Source organism: Myxocyprinus asiaticus, chromosome 11, assembly GCF_019703515.2.
Source record: "Myxocyprinus asiaticus isolate MX2 ecotype Aquarium Trade chromosome 11, UBuf_Myxa_2, whole genome shotgun sequence".
NCBI classification, from domain to species: domain Eukaryota; kingdom Metazoa; phylum Chordata; class Actinopteri; order Cypriniformes; family Catostomidae; genus Myxocyprinus; species Myxocyprinus asiaticus.
The window spans coordinates 42,003,079-42,024,872 of record NC_059354.1 but is presented as its reverse complement, the minus strand read 5'-3'; the positions used below and the strand labels follow the sequence as shown (position 1 = coordinate 42,024,872).

Genomic DNA, 21,794 nt, shown 5'->3' with positions numbered 1-21,794 from the left:
GTCAAAGGGGTTTCAAAAACCATTAGACTGAGTAAATGATGACAGAATTGTAGTTTGTGGGTTAACTGTGCCTTTAACTGACACTAGAGGCCAGTGTTCCCTTATATTACAAACTGAAACAAATATCTCAGTAACTGCAAGGATGTCTTGATATACCTGAGAGCAGCACACCACCATCTATTCAGAAACATTATAAACATACAGTATGTACAGAACAGTGGTATCCTCAACAGAACTTAAAGGGATAGTTCACCCAAAAATGAACATTTTGTCATCATTTACTCACCCTCACGTTGTTCCAAACCTGTATGATTTTCTTTCTTCCGTGGAACACAAAAGGAGAGGTTAGGCAGAATGTTAGCCTCAGTCACCATTCACTTTCATTGTATGGAAAAAAGGTGAAAGGTAACTGAGACTAACATACTGTCCAATATCTCCCTTGTGTTCCACAGAAGAAAGTCATATGGGTTTGGAACAATATGAGGCGAGTACACGACAGAATTTTCATTTTTGGGTGAACTACAAATACAGGTTCACTTTTACAAAACAGCCCACGCTGTATCAAAGAGATAATTTAAGAAAACATGAGACAATCTTTACAAATCTTAGAGATCTTCTAAGGTTCCTTAGTGTCATGCTTTCCTTATGATATTGTGAAATTCAAAAAGTTTATTTAAAAACCTTAAAATCACATCCTTCAGTCAGATTCAAAAGAAATCCTGGTCTTCTGGATCCATGGGTTCTGGCTGAGCAGTGTAGGTGGCTGTGGGGAAGGGGCAGACAGCAGCGCTGTATTCTGGGGGACTGGGGAGGTTGTTTGGGGTTGGAGGACTGGTTCTATGTAGCTCGTCCTCGCTGTCATCGTCCTCTTCTCTCTCAGGCAGTCCATCACTGGAGCTGTGGTTAAACAGCATGTGCTCGTAGTACGCCCCACCAGGGCCATACTGTCTTTCGTGACACTGAAGCTCCTCCTGAGTGACGTGCGAGCCACTGCGCAGAAACTCTGCAAATCTGAAAGAGGTGGATGTAACTGATAAAGATATTTCTCCACTTCAGTTTTATAATTTAAAAATGTAGGAAACAAAACGAGATGTTGGGCAGCAAGTTAGCCTCAGTCACTTTTCAATTTCGTTCAAGGTCAGAAATTAACTTTTTTTACTATGGGGCAATTATTGGACCCTGGATCTGATTTTCAGAGGAATTTTTTTTTTCTTTTTGATGTTAGTTTTAAAGGGATTGTTCACCCAAAAATGAAAATTCTCTCATCATTTACTCACCCTCATGCCATCCCAGATGTGCATGACTTTCTTACTTCTGCAGAACAAAAATTTTTTTTTTTTAGAAGAATATCTCAGCTCTGTAGGTCCATACAATGCAAGTGAATGGTGATCAGACATTTGTAGCTCCAAAAATCACATAAAAGTAAACAGCAGTAATCCATAAAGGCCGAAACATACTTCACGCAAGTACGCGAACGCAGACTCGAGCACTTGGCCAATGCATAGCCTACGCGCGGTCCCGTTGTACATACTTTACGTGCGTTCTTGCGTTGCTCTGGCAGTTACAAACCTCACACCACAAGGGGGCGATAGAGTTTTTTTTTGTTGGTGCCACGAAACTGAATCACGAAAATTTGACTCTGTGGTCTGGTGTTTTATGAAGTCAAAAAGCCATCCCAACATGTCCAAAATGACTGGATATCCGTAGCTAGTTGCGGCATCTCCACTGCGGACGCCTTTCCATTTCTTGCTGGCTCTGAGAAATCGGTCCCGTAGTTGTTTCCATTTTCTCTTTACAGTGTCGTTATCAGAATTTAGGGAAGCTGCAATTTCTTGCCAAGCATTGTTTCTGTTTTATTCGAATGGAGAGGGAACAAGGGGTCGTAAATATGTTTGTATAATCTAACTTGTTTGGCAAGACTCTCCTCAAATTGCTGCTCCGCCATGACAGTTAACTGAAAACAGAAAATCTGCTCTAGCGCCCCTTGCGGCAACACAGAGAATGCAGCGTGTACTTGCGTTGGGTTATGAATTGAGCGCAGACACATATCTCTACGCAACGATGCGTGGAATCGAGCTTGCGTAGCTGGACTATGAGATGTGTTTTCTTCCTCTCCTCTGTCAGGCGCGATCTGCAGTGCTGCTCTTGTGTGCAATCATTAGAGTTTCATATGATCTTATGTTACGTTAAGATCAAACAACTATTCGACGATTTTTTATTGTTGACGTTGTCGATAACGTCAACTAATCGTTTCACCCTTAGTTTGGGCCTTAAGACTTCTGAAGATATGGTTAAATCCATATGTTCAGAAGCTATATAACAGGTGTGGGTGAGAAGCAAATAAAAATGTATGTCCTTTTTTTACTCAATCTCCACTTTCATTTTTACATCTGAAAGTCACATGTGGTGTTTAGTTTCACTTTCACATCTGAGAGTAAAAAGTTAAAGTGGAGATTTAGAGTAAAAAAAGGACTTAAATATTGTTTTGTTTCTCACCCACACCTATCATCACACAACACATATCGCTTCTGAAGATATGGATTTGGAGTCATATGGATTACTTTTATGTTTCCTTTGTGATTTTTGGAGCTACAAACTTCTGATCACCATTCAGTTGCATTGTGAGGACCTACAGAGCTAAGATATTCTTCTAAAAATCTTGGTTTGTGTTCTGCAGAAGAAAGAAAATCATACATATCTAGGATGGCATAAGTAAATGATGACAGAATGTTCATTTTTGGGAGAACTATCCATTTAAAAACCACTGTGTCATACTTCAATGCAAATACTTGAATCTGATCATTTTATTAATTTAAATTATAATTTCTAATATAAAATATAAATATTAATATAAAAGAAAATAAATACTTAGATGCTTTAGATGCAAATTTACGGCGTAGGCTACGCGTAGCTACGGTGGTTGCGGCGTAGCCTACGGCATAGCCTGACATGCACCTCCTCAAAACTTTACTGCGCGTCGCATCGACACAGACCACAACAGCTGTGATTGGTCCACTTTAACCAGAGACCACCCCGGGATAACAACAAGGATGTCTGAAGTAGCGTCGCATTTTATCCAAGATTATTTCCAAATACATATCACATTGTATTTGGACTCAGGACCATTAAAGAAATTGTCTCAATTGGGAGCATCTGCTGTTTTTTTTTTTTTAATCTGTTTGTGTTTCATAATAATAATAATAATATGTTTATTTTATATAGCACCTTTGTTGAACCCAAGGTCACTTTACATGAGAACAAATACATGAAATACAGCAAACGGATAGATAACACATACACTCCAAAAAAACAAACAAAAAGAAACTCCCAAACAAGCAGCCAAGAGATAACACTGAGAGAAGAAATGCGTTTTAGATGTGATTTAAAGGAGGAGGAAGTAGTGAGTTCCCGAATGGGTTGTGGGAGAGCATTCCAATGTCGAGGAGCAACAGTCATAAATGACCTGCCTCCCATTGGAGACAACATGAACTTCGGGGTAACAGGAAATTTGCACCAGTAGACCGTAGAGTGCGAGTGGGAATATAAGGGCGAAGCAACTCAGTGATATACTGAGCAGCAAGTGTGTGAAGTGCCTTGAAAGTTATCAACAATATCTTGTATTGAATGCGATAGGTAACTGGTAGCCAATGGAGCTGTTGGGGAATGGGGGTGATGTGTGCAGACTTTTTACTGGAAGTAAGAACTGTAGCTGCAGAATTTTGGATGTATTGTAGGCGAAGATGTATTTCATGAAGTTAGTAAAGTTTAGAAAAGTTAATGAAGAGAAAAGTTTACTTCACATTGTAGTAAGTGTTATGGAGGGGCGAATTTATGAACTTGCCACGCAAGAAAACAGGAAGTGTGCACAATAAACATTGAAAAATTTTATTAATGTAGTTCAATAACTGGGGTCTCTGGATACTCGGAAATTATAAGGTAAAAATGTATTAAAATAAATTGAGACGTTCAACATCTCTTCATAAATTTCAACCATTTTAAAATATTTAATGTAGCTTTGTACTCTCAAAGACATCATTTGTGAGGCAAAACGTGTGTGAAAAACACTTTGGTGTAAAGTTGGAGCCGAGGTTGTGCTAATGCGTCACTTCATAGACTTCAATGTATTCGGCAGCACTGACACATCATGTGAAATCCCCTCAACGTGTAGAAACATCAGTCACTTTTACACATTAATAGCTCTTCTGCCCTTTTCTCTCCATGATGAACAAGCTAGACTCACATGCTGAAGTAAATGAACAACATGCCCCTCTCATTCAGTCGGTCGGTACAAGTACCAGGTCATTCAGTTTGTTTATGAATGAGAAATTTCACGAATGCCGCTTCTTACTTTGCACGCGCCACTGAAGCAAAGCACGCGATTGGTCGTAGCTGTAACCAATCAAGAGATCTACCTCGGTTGGACCACGATTGCCAAGCACACGACTGGCTGCTGCTGTAATCAGTCATGAGGGTGTAAGCGCCCTTAACCACTGATGTTGTTTCAAAATGCGCAGCCACCAGCAGTGAAAAAACTATACAAATGTGTGTATTTGACTCCTATTCCGAGTCAGATCGTTACCATGTTTTTGTGCTTGTAACGGAAACCTTGCTAGCAACACAGTCAAATGGTTATATTAACATTTTCCAGGACAAATCATTATTTTTCCAGGACATTTAGGTATTTTTCAAATTTTCAATGACTGGAAAACTGCATTGCAAAATTCCAGTCCTGAATGCAGTGAGATTGGGACGGGACTACTTCTTTGTGTGACCAATGGCAGACAGACTTGGTCTGTTTGAAAATCTTTCAAACATCATTATTTTTGCAATTCTGTTTGGTGCCGCCAATGTAGCAGAAATGACACACTTCATCTTTAAATCTATTAATAATGTTAGTCAAGATTTCTTGCACCAAAACCAGTTGTAATTTAGTTTTATGTGGCCATTTTCCACCCACTCCCTGACCCTTTTGACACTGTATCTTTGACCTCTATAATGCTTGGCTACTCTAATACCATCAAGATTTCTGAACAACCCATTTTTGCTGCTTAACTTCAATAAATGGGCTGGGTTGACTGGAGAGGTAGCTCTGAATTCTGTACGAGCAAGGAAAATCCAGTTTATCGTAATATGTTCCCTAATGAATAAAAATTATTAATAATTTTTTGTTACTTTTGCGGTGCTCTGAGCCTCAAAACTGTCTCCCACGCAGGAAAACCAGGCTTGTTGCAGTGCTCCCTCAGTTCATCCAGTGACTCTTTAGTGTGGATCTCTCCCTGCTCTCTGTATTCCTCTTCGTTCAGCAACCTAGCCTTGGGGCGTTTCTTCCACCGGAACAGTCCAAGGAAAGAGAAGAAGAGACTGAAAACAGAAATGCAGACAATGCAGAAATTGACACCATTTACTTAATGCACGTTCCTGATCTTTTTATGCACGATTCATTGGTGCAACTTATTCCAAAGAAGAAGAAAAAAAATGTCTTTGTAATGTTTTATGAAAACTAGAGATCCACCAATATTGTTTTTATTTTTTTACGGCCGATGCAAGTGTCTGATAACTGATATGCAGAAAAAACATTCTGCTCTGTGACGCAGTAATAAATAAATAATAATTAAACAATAACAACAATAAACAATAGCAACAATAAAACCACATGCACTATGAATATTTTACTATTATTTATATCATTATATTTAGGCAAACTTCGTTTATGATCTAAATTCTCAATTAAGAATGAATGGCTGTTACATAAAAACAATGCATTAAACAATTACTTTGTGAATATCTGATTATCTCTCTCAAATCAAAATGTAATAACTAGGGATGTCCTGATTCCATTTTGTTTTTTTTTTGAGAACGAGTACGAGTACCGATACTTCCTACATGGTACTCGCCAATACTGAGCCAGATACCTGTTTTTTTTTGTTTTTTTTTTTCTGAATTCCATAATAGTTTATAACAATGTTATCATCAAGATGTTGGTTAAATAAATGAATTTATTAAAACTGTCATCAAATGAAAATATAATTAATTTTTCAACATAATATTTTTTTTTATCAAATAAAGTGCTTTTATACAGAACCTCACAGCACAATCCAAAATACAACATTGGAGTTATATTTTGTCAAATAAAGTGCTGCAGAACAGAGCATCACAGATGTGAGATATTGCTTAAATATAATACAATTACTATTGAATTATGATTATTATTTTTAGTAGTAGTATTACAATTAATACTGCATAACTTTATAGTAGTGATGTACTTTATTTACTTTTTTTTTTTTCATTAAATTGAGCTTTTAGTTTGACGTGTTTAAGACAGCCAGTTCAGAAAAGCCGGTCGCTACGTGACTCAAAGTGATTATTAAACCGCAAAAGGCTGCTATTTAATTAAATAAGTTTGCACTCTGTATGTGCTTCGCGCTACAAAATGAATTAGCACTCTATTCCCTGTCATCTGCTACAAACAGAAAATACGATGCTCATTATGGTGTTTTCCCTGTATGAGCCCTGAAGGAGCTTTAAAAGGTATGAGCAGCCAGTATCGGTATCAGGACATCCCTAGTAATAATGTGCTCTGCCTCAGAAACAACTTTCCTTTTCTAAATTAAAATGGGTTGCATATGGAATTTCACTATGACTTTAAACACATTTTGTGGTTGTTTTCTAACCTGCATATCCCCATTAGAAGGCTCAGGACCAAGGGCAGGATCTTCCAGCACAACAGGCAAGCAAGCATTATGTAGTAGGCAGGGGGGAATGTAATGCCATAGTAAAGCAACACTATGCCTACAGCTTGCATGCACCAGGTCATCAAGTTCAGGGTGTAGTTGTTGGTGATGGGGCCGTGCTTGTAGCATATGATGAAGCTAAATGAGCCCGAGATCAGCACATAGACTGCAGAAAAAGGGAAAATGTGTAAAAAGCACTTTTGTTTGCACTCTTCAGGATAATCACCTTATGAATACTTATAGCAGATCTGTCTCACTTGTCAGGGGGACAAAAACTTGGTTTTAGCCACATTCAACTGTGGTGTGACCATTACCCATGATCCTATCTGGTAGGATAATAACCTACCTATTATTTTGTTGTTTACATTAAAGTGGAACTAAGATTTGAGAGCACACCTGTTCAAGTTAACAACAACATTAAAAGCATCTCCAATTTGTATCAGACAGAAGCAGCCTGCCTTAGCTTGTCTGTCATTCATTGGTGATTTTGGCAAGCAGTCTATTAAAAAACAATATGTATGTTACAATATGTACAGGTGTTGCAAAGCACACTAAGTTGCAACATAATCACGAAATATATATATACACGTTGTAACAACTCAACATCACGTCTTTTTTGTTCTTTAAACAGGCAGCTCAAATATGATTTGGGTGTGCCTGTGTTTAATGCAACTGTTAAGCCCTGTTTATACTGACAGAGATTAAAGAAATAGCTCACCCCAAATTGAAAATTCTGTCATAATTTCCTCACTCTCATATCGTTCCATCCAAGCCTGTATGACTTTCTTTTTTTATGCAGAACACAAAAGATGTTTCAATGAATATTGCGGCCCGTCTCTTCAATAAAATGGCAGTGACTCACTTTAAAGCTTAAAAAAGCACCCAAAAGTACCACAGAAGTAGTCCATGTGGCTCGTGCCCAACCTATAAGTTTTCAGTGGAAATATTAAAATCCATATGAGAGAAGCTTGTTCACACCAGAGTGAATTCAGAATTGAATGAAGAATGTTAAGTCAATTCTAACTAAATTCCTGAATATGAATTGAGGTAGCAAATGTAGAATTGCAATTCGAATTTGACTTTAAGGAAGCAGAATTTAAATGGAATGAAATGTAAAGGAAGTTCATGAATGTTTTTAAGTTTATTTTTTAATACTAAATTTGATTTTCCAGTATAGTGTGAAACAGGTTATCATATTATCATATGTACAACAAATCGGATATTTCCAAAAACACTACACTGTAAAATAATTTTGTAGATCAAGTAAACAATGCTGAAAAAACATAGCAAGATTTACTTGATTATCGTAGTATTTTGGGCTTAGCAACTTCAAAGCTGAAGTATGTAATTTCTGCGCCACTAGCGCCACCAAATGGAATTGCAAAAATAAACTTTGTTTTCAAAACAGCTTTCTGAAAAAGTTACACAGTTCATCTTTACAGTAATGCATCTCAATGCAGCTTTTCTAATACAACATACTTAGTCGAACCAACAAGCACAGCAGTGAGTTAATTGTTAATTGGATTAATGTATTTATTTCAGTTCAAATTAGCCTACATAAAATGTGTTCATGTGTTGAGTAAAAATGTGATCTTATTGGCTTAAGACAGCAAGCACATCATTCTCCATGAAATATATGTTTATAGAAATGTGCATGAGATGCTCAGAATTGTTTAAAAACATGTAATAAAGCAGCAATTGTCATAGGACTAAGTTGACAGAGTTCAAGAAATATTCTTAAATTTAACTTAATTTAAATATGTAATTGTTAAACATGTAAAATGAATATGCAATGAGTACAGCTAATATGTATAAGTCATGGGAGGTTGACATTTTAAGTTCAGTTAATTTAAAATGCAGTTGATTAATTCAACTTGAAAAGGCAATGCAAACTTAATTTCTTTAAGTTTTACAAACACATCGCTTTTTACAGTATCAATAATCAATAATAAACATAATAAAATGTACTAATGTTTAAAAATACCACCTGTAGAATTTTCATTCATTTCACTATATTTAGTGCATTTTCATTTTATGGACCATAGTGGAAGAACACTTCATTTCCAGGAATGCTCTAATTTGCTCTATATATTAAACATTTAATAGATTAAAATTTTGAATCTATTTTTATGAAGTTATTTGAAAACAATGTGATGGCCCATTTGTGGTGCTGTACAGAAAAACTAATATCTTTTAATTTAATTTATTTTTTAGAGAAAGAAATTTTATGTCTAAGTTAAAAATTGTAATTCTACCATTTAGGGAATAAATAGGCATACTTGTTTAAAAAAAAAAAAAAAAAAAAAAAAAAATATATATATATATATATATAATAACGTAATTATTCGTCACAAAATGTGTCTTGGACTAATAAAATTGTCTAATGAAATGTATTTTAATTACAGTTCAGTAAATTCCATTTCCTATCATTCAAATAAAAATTTCAATTAAACTTCCTGTGGGCCATGGCCAATTTAATTCAAGTTCTAACTCATGAATTAAAAGGGAGATAATTCTGAAATCACAATGGCTCATGTGTTCATGCAAGAAGTCATGCAAGAAGCATTGTTTTTAGCGCTAAGAAGATATATACGTTTTTTTAATACGTATATCTTGGTTAACCACTAGCCAGGACATTCTGCTACACTTTTCCTCGAGTTTCAAGGTAGAAAAAAAGTAATTTAGATTTGGAACGACATGAGGCAAAATTTTCATTTTGTTATTACAAGGCAAGCTTTGAGGGTAATTACACTAGGTCACTTCATGCATTTTTACTGATCGGATTGCTTTCCATCATGAAAAGACCAAGTGTAAACACCCTCCAACATGGATTCGAAACGGATGTAAATCCGATCATTCAAACCACCTTCAGAGGTGGTTTGAGACACATTCCATTTGAAACTGGGTCAGGTGTAAATGCATCTGGCTGTTCAAGCCACATATGTAAACTTTACTCCGCCCAAACAACACTACGTCAGCATATGAAAAATGCAAAAAGTAACCGAGTATTTGCATGGGGCTAGCGTGGTGCAATAAATAATAACAAAGTAAGAAAAGGATGCACGTTGTAGAAGAGACAGCAATTTATTCTTCATTTATTTGATGCAGATCGCTGACAAAACTGAAAGACGCGCATGACGCATCTTACCTACGACAAGCACTGAGGGGAAAAATACACAGTGCACACACACACACACACACACACACACACACACACACAGACACCGGCGTGCAGGGCAAACTCACTTGGCATCAAATAATAAATCACATATTTAAAATTCGCTGCCCTGCATTAGCATAATCACGGAAACAAAGTCAGTTTTATTTGCATACAGCACAGGAATTGAAGATCGGATTTATATCTGTTTGGCAGAGACACATTGCTGTGGCCAATTGTAAATGCAATGTGCTTATTCAATCGGACCAAGTGTAAATACCCTATAATGTGTCAATGCCAAACAGTGGATGCCATGTGTCTGTATTTGTCTTGCTTTCACTCACTTAATGCATACATTACCGCCTACTGCTGCAACAACGCAATGAATTGCTGAATACTCCAATATAAAAGCAAAAGGAACAACGCTGAATTATGAATTTAACAACAATGGTGCTATTAATACTACAGTAGGTCTGTTTAAACAAAAGAGGGTAAAAAACACTGAAAATAAAAGGGTAAGTAAAAAGACACACATTGGCACTATAATTTTCCCATAGCCTTTTTGTTTAAGGCATAGAAATCAATGTTCCACCAGCACAGCTCTGCCTCTTTCCCTTAATCTTAATATGCCTGTGGTTTTCACATTCAAATAGTGATGCATTTACATACTGCAAGTGCTTGAAGAGGGAAATTGATTTGGCAGAGAATAGAATCTATTGAGCAGTCAAGAGGCAGTCATTTCTGCATTCAAAATACTTGGCCCTCATATTATAACACTAACTGAGCCAGGATATATGATACAAAAGGTGAATGTCAATCTGCTCTAGTCTGTTACCGTACGATGCTGGGGTGTTAAAACATGCGTGTATTTCAGATAATGAAACATGCAATGAGAGAGAAGAAAGATAATTGCTGTCAAAATGATGTACAGATATTTATTTATGTAACCATTGTATAGAGAGTGTGTCAAGCACAGAGGAAAGCACATAACAGACAAAACATGGCATTTGACTGATGTAGAACGCAGCACGCTGTGACTGTACAAAAGGTACATTTAAAAGTTAATTTGTAATGTTAGCAAAGGCTTACTGTCTGATGACATTGGCTGATTAGATGATCAGGGCAAGAGAGGGAAAATTAGGTCATAAATTATAAAGAAAGGTTGCCTAGTTACCCAGCAATTCTATCCAGTGCTCAGTCACGATGTTGTCCCATTCATTTAACACCCTCTGGATCCCTATGTAGGATAAACTGGAGCCAGCACCCAACAACACCAGAAACAGCCCTCGCTGTGGAAAAAGCAGGACCCAAGTGAATGTGGTTACGTGTAGGCTTTACCCAGGGTTATACTGTATAACTTTCATCAAAAGCATTAAAACATTAAAGAACATTACCGTTTTTCCTTCTATAATGATTAAAAGATCATGTGACCTGAAAAGTTTTATTTCAGTCAAGACTGTACAAACTTATTTTTGCATGATTGCTGATCAACTGGTTGAGCAATATAAAGTATTCACAATATGCACACAAGGATTTTAAAAGCACTATTTTTTCACAAATTTTTTATTTAGCAATCAAATTTCCTTTAGACTGTGTCATCAGACTAGATTCATGATGCTATCTTGTGTCGGGAATTGTGAGGATGATAGCATGAAGACAGATGTTTTAGTGCTTTAGATTTAAATATCAGAATCGCAGTGGTGCTAAACTTAGTTTGATTCATATCTGTGAATCACTTCAAACGGTTTCAATGAATCGATTTAAAACTCTGATGAAATGATTTCTTTGCATCGTTACTCAAAAGTGTTTACGGAGGTCCCCATCAGGCATTCTAAATAATTTATATAAAATGTTTTCAATAAAATGTTATGAACGTAGTGCTTTTTATTGTTACACTGATGCATATAAATGACAATGATTAAACATTTTCATCTGTTCATTTAGAAAACGTGCAATGATTGTTTTTACTTAGACTTTTACTGCATTTTACTTTTTGCATAAAACATTTTGAATTTACTTCAGCATCAGTAGGTGTTTGGTCAAAATGATAGTTCCTCTGATTGGATTTTTTTTCCAGTAATTTAAGAGCAAATACATGATTTTATGGATGGATGGATAATTGTGTAATAAATATCATAATCTACAATATAATAATATTATCTTAATATAATATATATATATATATATATATATATATATATATATATATAGGAAAAAACACATACAGAGATAGTCAAAATGTGATATATGCGTATATGAGATGTAAATGCTAATCCTTCCTGGTGCGTCCCATACAGCAGCGAAGCAACACCCCTCACCTGTAAATCAACCACTAAGTTATACAAGAGTTTTAAACAATGCCATAAGCGTGCAGCCTTAACAGGAAATGATCGTCCGATCAGAAATTTCGAAAAAGTGAATACATATATCTGCACAAAAATTTTACAGATCTTCTTCTATGTGTCTGATATCAACATGCAGGGACACAGATGACATACATGCACACCTGAAGCTCAGTTAATACAGTATTTTCTGTCTTTTTTGCTGTTTGATGCATTTCGTCATGAGACCCTCCCCTCCTTTACAAGTTGCATTTTATGGACCCACAGAGCTGAAATATTCATCTAAAAATCTTAATTTGTGTTCTGCTGAAGAAAGAAAGTCTGGGATGACATGAGGTGAGTAAATGATGAGAGAATTTTCATTATTGGGTGAACTTTTCCTTTAATACCAGATGTAAAAGGGGGTCTATAATTTAATAGACAGAGACAATAAGCACATTAACATGCACGTTCTAACACGGATTGCACTGACAACGTGTGTGATGAGCATGTAAATGCTTTAAACAGCATTCCTTTATCGGAATAAGTTCATAAACGGCATAAGAATAAACCTATCAATATGCATCTATTTTTGCCCATTACGCCAATTTCACGCTCTTACCGATCCAATGTGCACACGCCTCTTTAAGGTTCGACATCAAAAGCAGAGAATAACAGATAATAATGCAATTATTTCAAATGTCATTTAAACGCAGATTTCTTGCTTTGTCAGGTTTTTTTTAAATAAGTTTATTTTTGGGAGAATCAGCATATTGCTGTGCATGTAAACAGGCTCACTAGCAGCATCGACATGCTTACACCCAGACTTGTAAATCCAACATGTTTGATCAGTGTGAGGAAACATATGATACTGTGTATCCTGGGTATTTAACAATTAAGTTATTTTGATAAAAGCATAAATGTGTCGAAAGGAACCCTGCGGCCACAATGGCAATGATTTTCAATATTGTATGTTTAAACATTTTTGAGTAGACATTGACAGAAGCATTGCAAACCTTTGGTATGAAGTTCCTTAGGATAAGTATTAGAAAGACAAATGTGGCGATGACTCCCAATGTCACTCCAGTGATGTAGAAAAACAGTGAGCTCCTGAAAAACATGGAGGTTGGGTCAGATTGACATTTGACATTGACATTACTCCCTTAATCTCAGTAACCATCTTGTTATTGGACACTTTCACTCTTGGATTAAATGAATCATGGCTGATTGTGAATAGTGAATTTCTGCAATGGCATCTGTAACTGAAAACTATTGATTTTGAATGATGCAGCATCCACACCACTAGGTGTCACTGTAAGTCCAAGATGACACAAAGACAAAAGTTACTGAGTGCACCTTTAAAGGAAGGACTTAAAGGAACAATTCACACAAAAATTATTTGTTATTCACTGAAAATCTTTCCCTCCACTGCAGCTTTCAAATCTCATTTGAGGTCTTTGGTATAGGGGAAGATTATCAGGGAATAATGACTTAAATTTCAGTCTGTTCCTTGGATTAATATTCTGGTGCTTTTTGGACATCCACGGTCACTATGAACTGTTGTTATATGGAGAATTCTCCTTTTGTGTTTCACAGAAAAAACAGAAGAAAAAAAAACAGCAGACAAGTTTGGAACAACATAAGGATGGGTACATAAGGACAGAATGTTCATGTATGAGTGAACTTTTCATGTAACTGGATAATGTCTGTGCAAGGAAACACCCTTGATCCCAATTCATTCTGACATTATTCTATAGATTTCCTCTAGATGAAAACAACTAAACTAGAGCAAAATTGCCATTTACCTGCATATGGATCTCGCTCCCAAAAAAAGTGCCAGCCCACAGAAAAAGAGCAAGAAGCACATTCTATTTAACCCTGTAAATGAAAGTAAATCATCATGATTCAGTGCCCAAGTCCTTTGTATTCTTATAAGGTGTTATTGATTGCTCTTGCTCACTTTTGTTTGAGACATGTAGTGTGTATTCAGTGTTGCTTCTAGGTGATTCGGTCATAAAGCAGACAATTTCATCAACCAGAGGAATGTCCAAAGCCTTCTCCTTTTGGATAGTGGATGGCCAGTAATGTTCAACAAAGCACTTAGTAACTGTGAGAAGATCATCTGGATGGTGGCAATTACTGGTCTCCATCGGGAACATGATGAAGACGTCCTCATAACTCGTCACGTTCACCTGTGAACAATGCGAATACAGATCAGCCTTCATCATACATGGCGTGCACTGTCTGTGCTTAATTTAAAGAAATAGTTCACCAAATAATAAGAATTCTGTCATTATTTATTTGCCCTCATGAACTGTTATTCCAAAACCATATGCTGTTTATTTTTGCACTGTATTCCATGTGACGACTTCTTGTTCTTCTTTCGGCTGCTCCCGTTAGAGGTCGCCACAGCGGACCATCCATGATGTTGTTGTTGTTTTTGGTATTTATTGCCATATCAGCATCAAGGGCTATATCATGGCAAGTACTAGTTATAATAAAAAAAATCAATAAATACAGCAAATAAATACATTATTACCGCAACTGAGATTCGTCCTCCGCCACCCGGATTGAGGCGAGTCACTACGCCACCACGAGAACTTAGAGTGCATTGGGAATTAGGCATTCCAAATTGGGCAGAAAACAATTACAATAAATACAAATTCTAAAAGTTTTCCAGGTGACCCTGTATTCAACAAATCCTTCAAAATTTTATCTGAAATGTTGCCTAATTACATTAAAAGCAGAACAGTCAAAAATAATATGTTTCACAGTCAGAGTAATATTACAATGATGACATTTTGGTGGTTCCTCACCCCTCAATAAAAACCCATGTGTCAGTCTAGTATGACCTATGCAACACCTTGTGTGTACCACTTGATCATGTCTAGATTTAAAAGAATTAAAGATTCTTTTGCCAACCACAGGATTCATTTGAAATAATTTGTTTTTGTCACATTCTTCCTATTCTGCTTGCCATTTGTTTAATATGTAAGAGTTCAACAAGGACTTGAGGTCTGAAGGTGGAATCTGACAACTGATTTTTGTTGATAGGGCCTCTTTAGCAGCAATATCTGCTTGTTCATTGCGAAAAAGACTGCTATGGCTCTGAATCCAACAGAATACAATGCTGTAACTTTTGCTTCTGTAAAAGGTCTACTTTAACTTTGTGGGGTGGTGTAGTGGACTAAAGCACTGAACTGGTAAGTGGAAGGTTGTTGGTTCAATCCCCACAGCCACCACCATTGTGTCCTTGAGAAAGGCACTTAAATCCAGGTTGCTCCAGGGGGATTGTCCCTGTAATCAGGGCACTGTAAGTCGCTTTGGATAAAAGCGTCAGCCAAATGCATAAATGTAAATGTTAACTAAAATATGAACAATAATAGGGTGATCAGTCTTTAACGATTCAAGTGCTTGGAAGCAAGATTTTGAATCAGTAAAAATTAAAAAGTTCCATTCTTGTGCATTTTCAATGTGTTCCAGGGCTAAAAGCAAAGCTTTGTCCTGGAATGCGAATGCCATATCGCTGATGACCAATCACTGCCACTACAGATACATAACTGTTCACTTTAGACCCATAGGTTTATGATGAGGAAAATGGCTTCTTATGTCAAAGACCTATTGTTGATATACATTTGGAATTGTAACAGCATTCTTATTGCGAGTTAAATCCAAGTTGATATTTAACTTTTTCAGACTCCAGGGAGGAAACCATCTGTGATCCGCATATTTGACTGGCACAGGTTTTACGCCAGATGCCCTTCCTGACGCAACCCCCAGTGGTGGTTTTAAACATGGGGAAACCGAAACCCATGCAAACTCCACACAGAAAGGCCCAGTTGAGACGAGACTCAAAACCAGGACCTTCTTACTGTAAGGTCACAGTGCTAACCACTAAGGCACCATGCCACCCCACTGTATTCCATGTCATGAACAGCTAAAATTGCTTTTTATTGCTAACTGCTTTGGACTTTGTTTTAAAGACTAGCAATTCTCATCATCAAGGCATAAGACATGCATCTTCCTCATTTAACCCAACAAAAAAACACAGGAAGATTAACTAATAGGACAGCAGGATGCAGTAGATTACCTTGAAGGTGGACCACATGTCTTTCCATTTGATTACTGTACCAGAGCTGTAACAGAAGCATCGGCTCCCAGAATATGTATGGTCACTGTCTCCATTTACATAGGCGCAATCTGTCAGACACAGAATCAGGAAAGGATTAGAATTTCTCATCTGCTTTAATGTATAAAAAGAAACTAATTTTGGGCATCATAGACAAATTTTTTTGCAATTTGCCAAAAATGCTGTCTACATAGGGAGCTTGATACATTTTGAGACACCTAAATTATGATAAAACATTTCGGTGGTCAAACATCAAGACTCATTTTACTAATCTCATTGATAAAGGTATTTATTTAGAGCACACTAGACATAAATGAACCCTGACTTAAATGCAGTCTATGATTTAATCATATTCATAATCTCATAGATAAATGTGTATAGAATAACATACCATGTTATGTTTGGAGATATGCGTGACGTTTTAGCTGCCAAACAGTATTTTAGGCATCATATGGATTTTGGAAGCACCAATGATCTCCCAAAAATGCTGTCTAGGTAGGGAGCTAGCTAGTTTTTGAGGCACATACTGTGTCCAGACCGCACAGTTCACTGGTGATAAATCAAGACTGATTTAAAGGTGCACTCAGTAATTCTAATCCAATACACTTTGTCAAAGTCTGCAAATATCTCCTCACATTCTACTAGCTGTCCATTCTGTGGGTGGGCTGAAAACAAATCTAGTATTTGTACACAGCCCTGGCTCTGTAAATGGAACAAAAAAAAAGTGGAACAGACCGATCCATACAACACTACTCAAGCCAGTCAGCAACAGGGGGTGGTGCTTGCGCATGCACAGGATGGGGGGTGGGGGCAGAGCGAGAGGGAAATTAATTAGAAGAGCGATGGCAAATCTGGCTGAAGCAAACTTTATAATCTCCAAGGAGGACAAATGGTGAGAAACAGACCAAGAGATAATGGTCAGACGAATATAAACTAAAAAAATAAGGATTAGGATAAGTCGAGGGCTAGGAGCCACATCAACATGGGTGAGGTTTTTTAGCAGTGGAGAGACCTCTGAGAGGGTTTGAAGGCTTGAAGACAGATGCAGAAGTTGCTCTTTTTCTTCTCAATAGGTGGGTAACACACTCCTCCCTTCAGGAGCAGTTGTTTTGGCAGTTGAGTTCAAATATCAACAGTGTTTCTCAGGAATCGCTGAGTGCACCTTTAACTCCAGTTTGTGATCCAATCACATTGATGTTAATCGCTCTCTTATTTATTAGATAAAAGATATTGAGAATGGGACCTTGGTAGCTGATTACCACCCCTGGTGTCGCGAGTTCGAATCCAGGGTGTGCTGAGTGACTCCAGCCAGGTCTCCCCAGCAACCAAATTGGCCTGGTTGCTAAGGAGGGCAGAGTCACATGGGGTAACCACCTCGTGGTCGTGATTAGTGGTTCTCGCTTTCAATGGGGGCACAGGGTAAGTTGTGCATGGATCGCGGAGATTAGCATGAGCCTCCACATGCTGGGAGTCTCCGCGGTGTCATGCACAACGAGCCACGTGATAAGATGCCTGGATTGACGGTGGCAAAAGGAGGAAACTGGGACTTGTCCTCCACCACCTGGATTGAGGTGAGTAACCACGCCACCACGAGGACCTACTAAGTAGTGGCAACTGGGCATTCCAAACTGGGAGAAAAGGGGATAAAAAAAAATAAAAAAAAGATAGAGAAGAGGGTCACATCCATGTACAATATCATCTATAAAAAGACTCATTGAGTCTAAAAAAAAACCTAGCAAAATGACAACATGGACAAGAATTTTAGCATCATATGAAATATGGATGTTGTAAAGCCTGTACAGTGTAATGCCCAAAAATACTGTCTAGGTAGGTAGCTTGCAAGGTTTTTAGGAACATAATTCAAGATTGATTTTAAGGAATATAAACCTTATTCATGGTGGCGCCATCTTTGATTTTTCATAGGAATGACAACGTGGCTGTGAGGGATAGACTTACAGTCTCTTCAATGGCATGTACAGTATAAAGCTGTAAAAAGCTCCTTGGTCACATCTGATTTTCCATAAATCACGTTGTCTGGAGTTTTTAGTCTACTGAATGTTCTTAGAAATATATTTTGTCAATGTTTTGTCCGCGGATGATCCAGAAACACTTTAAACTGCAATACAGCCCATTGAAGAGACTTACGGTGCTGCTGTGAATAAGGTCTATTCCAGGTTCAATACAAGTTAAGATCAATCAGCAGCATTTGTGGCACAATGTTGATTTATAACAACAACAAAAAATAATAATAATTTCGACTCGTCCCTCTTTTTCCAAGCAAAAATCAACGTTACAGTGAGGTACATACAATGGAAGTGAATGAGGCCAATTTTTGAAAGTTTTAAAGGCAGAAATGTGACTTATAATTTTATAAAAGAACTTACATCAATTCCTTTGTTAAATCTCGTTTATTATTTGAGCTACAATGTTGATTAAATCATCGTTTACATGGATTACAGCGCAATAACAAATGGTTAGTAAGTGATTTTATCATGAATACTGTTTTTGGCTATACTTTTAAAACAGTGATTATTTTAACGTTTACGGATTGGCCTATTTACTTCCATTGTAAGCACCTCAATGTAACTTCGATTTTTGCTTCTTCTTTTTTTTAAAGAAAAGTTGGAACGAGTCGAAATGATTTTTGTGGTAATCAACATTATGCCACAAATGCTGTCGATTGAGTTTAAATTGTATTAATCCCGGAATATTCCTTTAACTGCAATCTGTTGGAATTATCAGGTAAAGGTAAATTGAATTCTATCCATGTACAGTATAATTCAGCCCTGTGGATCTGTTTTGTAATGTTTGTGTTGTTTGTTTATGCTTATGCTGCTGGCTTTTTAGCATGTGATGCAAATCATTTACCTGCGTAGGAATGTCCTCTGTTTCCCTCTGCACTTTGCCAGCGAGTACATAATAGCATTAAAACGGGTATAAAAACACATATCTTGCCCATGATTTGCGGTATATTGTGTTAAATGGACGGATTTTACAGAAACTACCGGTAAATGATTTACTCGTTTAGCTTGAGCTAAGCTAATGTTTTTGGTTTCAAATTCGGTGGGCTTCCTGTAAACCAGACCCAACTAACAGATTCAGATTGCATGATGGGTACTGATATTTACGCTATTTAACTTCATCCATCATGTAGAGAGGTTCAAATGCCTTCTTATAAAAACAAGCAAGTTGCTTTATATATAAATGAACACATTTAAACCGTATTTAAATGTTCGTAATTCTGCACGTCGATTTGCGTGTTACTGATCTATTAGTCAGGACTGAATCCGTGATCAAAAGTTTAAAAATAAACATGGCTGTGTCTCGTTTCGAAGGCTGCGTGCTAGGTAGGTCGCGTCCTTTGAAGGCTGCAGTATACCGAGTGCCCTCCTTTAAACAAGCCTCGTTTAAACGAGACGGCCTTCGTGGGACAAACGGAAACGGTACGTAACATGGTTGCTATGACAGCACGCCACTCTTTAACAAGCGCGAGCGCTTTGAGTGAGAAGGGAACAAAGTTCCTCTGGAAGGGAATGCATGAGGTACATTTTAGGAGAGTGATAAAGATGTAAAGAGAAAAGAAAATAGATTTTACAGGTGTGCTTTTAGTCTAATACTTTATTTTAATTATATATTATTATAATTATACATATTATATACTCTGCACCCATCTACTGAGGTACTTCAACTTGAGATTTAACATTCCTTGCGTTTGAATATCATATTTACGGGCATTTTTTTTAAACATTTCCGCTGAAGCAAAGAACTGTGGGTTGTGAGTGCCCACGAAGGCTACACCACATGCATCCTCCGAATTCCTGTGAAAGAAGGTCACATTCGAATGCTGCATTCGAAGTGTCCTACTCGCTTTTGCTGAAACGAGATTCGATGATGTATGCGGCCGACAAATGCGACCTCCGGAGGACGCAGCCTTCCAGACGAGACACAGCCACAGGCTGAGTGCGGAATGGCATACTACCCGTACTACTCTTATTACTTCTGCCATATGTGTCTATGGCAGAAATAGTATGAGTAGTATGGTAGTATGTCAATGCACACTCAGCCACAGTATACATTATGCAACGTTAAACGTGTTAAACACTGACTACTTGAATGGAGAAAGACCAAAATCTAAAAAACAGTTGGTCAAGATTACAATCAAAAGTTTGCATACCCTAGCAGAAATTGTGAAATTTTGGCATTGATTTTGAAAAGTCTTTTATTTAAGGATAGTGATCATATGAAGCCATTTATTATCACATAGTTGTTTGGCTCCTTTTTAAATCATAATGGTAACAGAAATCACCCAAATGGCCCTGATCAAAAGTTTATATACCCTTGAATGTTTGGCCTTGTTGCAGACACACAAGGTGACACACACAGGTTTAAATGGCAATTAAAGGTTAATTTCCCACACCTGTGGCTTTTTAAATAGCTGTTAGTGTCTGTGTATAAATAGTCAGTGAGTTTGTTAGCTCTCACGTGGATGCACTGAGCAGGCTAGATACTGAGCCATGGGGAGCAGAAAAGAACTGTCAAAAGACCTGCGTAACAAGGTAATGGAACTTTATAAAGATGGAAAAGGATATAAAAAGATATCCAAAGCCTTGAAATGCCAGTTTTGAGCACAACTGTATTTCAAATCAGCAATAAAATCTGACAATGCTGGAATTATAAATTATGATACTTTACCTTACATTACGCTAAAAAAACGCTATTTTTCTGGCTCGCATAGCTAATGCGCATGCGTGTTCTAGAGTTGATTGACAGGTGATGTCTGTATCTAAAAGGTGATTGGCTCTTTTAACTATAATGCGGGACTTCCTTTCTATATCCGTTGACCATTGGGTGCTTGAGCTTCTTGGTTGGGCGTTCCAATTTCTCCCATTCATTTTAATAGAAGTGGCCCGTCTCTGCTAAATAATCTCTGATATAACACTAGCTTGCAATTCATTTTGTATTATTATTATTTTAAAATATTATGTGAAACAGTATGCATTATCCAACGATAAATTTTTCAAACAGTGTGCTACAACAGGGATTTTCAACCTGTGGGCATGGGGCACCATATGGGTATTCTGATTCATCCTGACTCGAGTGTTTTTGAATCCATTCAAGAGATGCATTTACTGATGAGTTCAGTAAAAATCATTGTGAATTATAGCTTTACGCTTATGGATGGTGTGTAATTTGTAATGAGTGAGTCATTGAATCATTCATTTAAAGGTGCACTGAATTGTAATTTTGAAACACATATAAAATCATGAGCACTCACATGAGATGAGGACTCTAGTTATATCAGTAACCGCATAAAAGCTGTTTTATTCTACATGGTGCAGAGGCGCCCTCATGGGGGCTGCCATTTTAGAATCACATGACCAGCTTAATACTACTCTCTTAATCTCAGTAACTGTCTTGTTATTGGACACTTTCACTCTTGGATTAAATTAATCATG

At 37.1% G+C, this 21,794-nt stretch overlaps 1 protein-coding gene across 3 annotated transcripts; it reads right to left on the bottom strand.

The window, feature by feature from the left end:
• Nucleotides 1-27: 27 nt before the first annotated feature.
• On the bottom strand, nucleotides 28-19,414 carry nemp2 (nuclear envelope integral membrane protein 2). Of its 3 annotated transcripts, XM_051710210.1 has the most exons (10): nucleotides 19,207-19,334; nucleotides 17,582-17,966; nucleotides 16,300-16,409; nucleotides 14,170-14,401; nucleotides 14,015-14,087; nucleotides 13,226-13,319; nucleotides 11,063-11,177; nucleotides 6,672-6,897; nucleotides 5,173-5,361; nucleotides 28-1,011 (listed from the first exon to the last, which is right to left on the bottom strand). In XM_051710210.1, exons 3-10 carry the CDS (start codon nucleotides 16,315-16,317, stop codon nucleotides 708-710), a joined length of 1,251 nt encoding a protein of 416 aa, XP_051566170.1. In that variant the 5' UTR covers nucleotides 16,318-16,409; nucleotides 17,582-17,966; nucleotides 19,207-19,334; the 3' UTR covers nucleotides 28-707. The 3 variants fall into 3 exon arrangements, with proteins under 3 accessions (XP_051566170.1, XP_051566169.1, XP_051566172.1); XM_051710209.1 differs by lacking the exon at nucleotides 17,582-17,966 and having other exon boundaries at nucleotides 19,207-19,414; XM_051710212.1 differs by lacking the exons at nucleotides 17,582-17,966; nucleotides 19,207-19,334 and adding an exon at nucleotides 16,730-17,568.
• Between the last annotated feature and the right edge of the window lie 2,380 nt (nucleotides 19,415-21,794).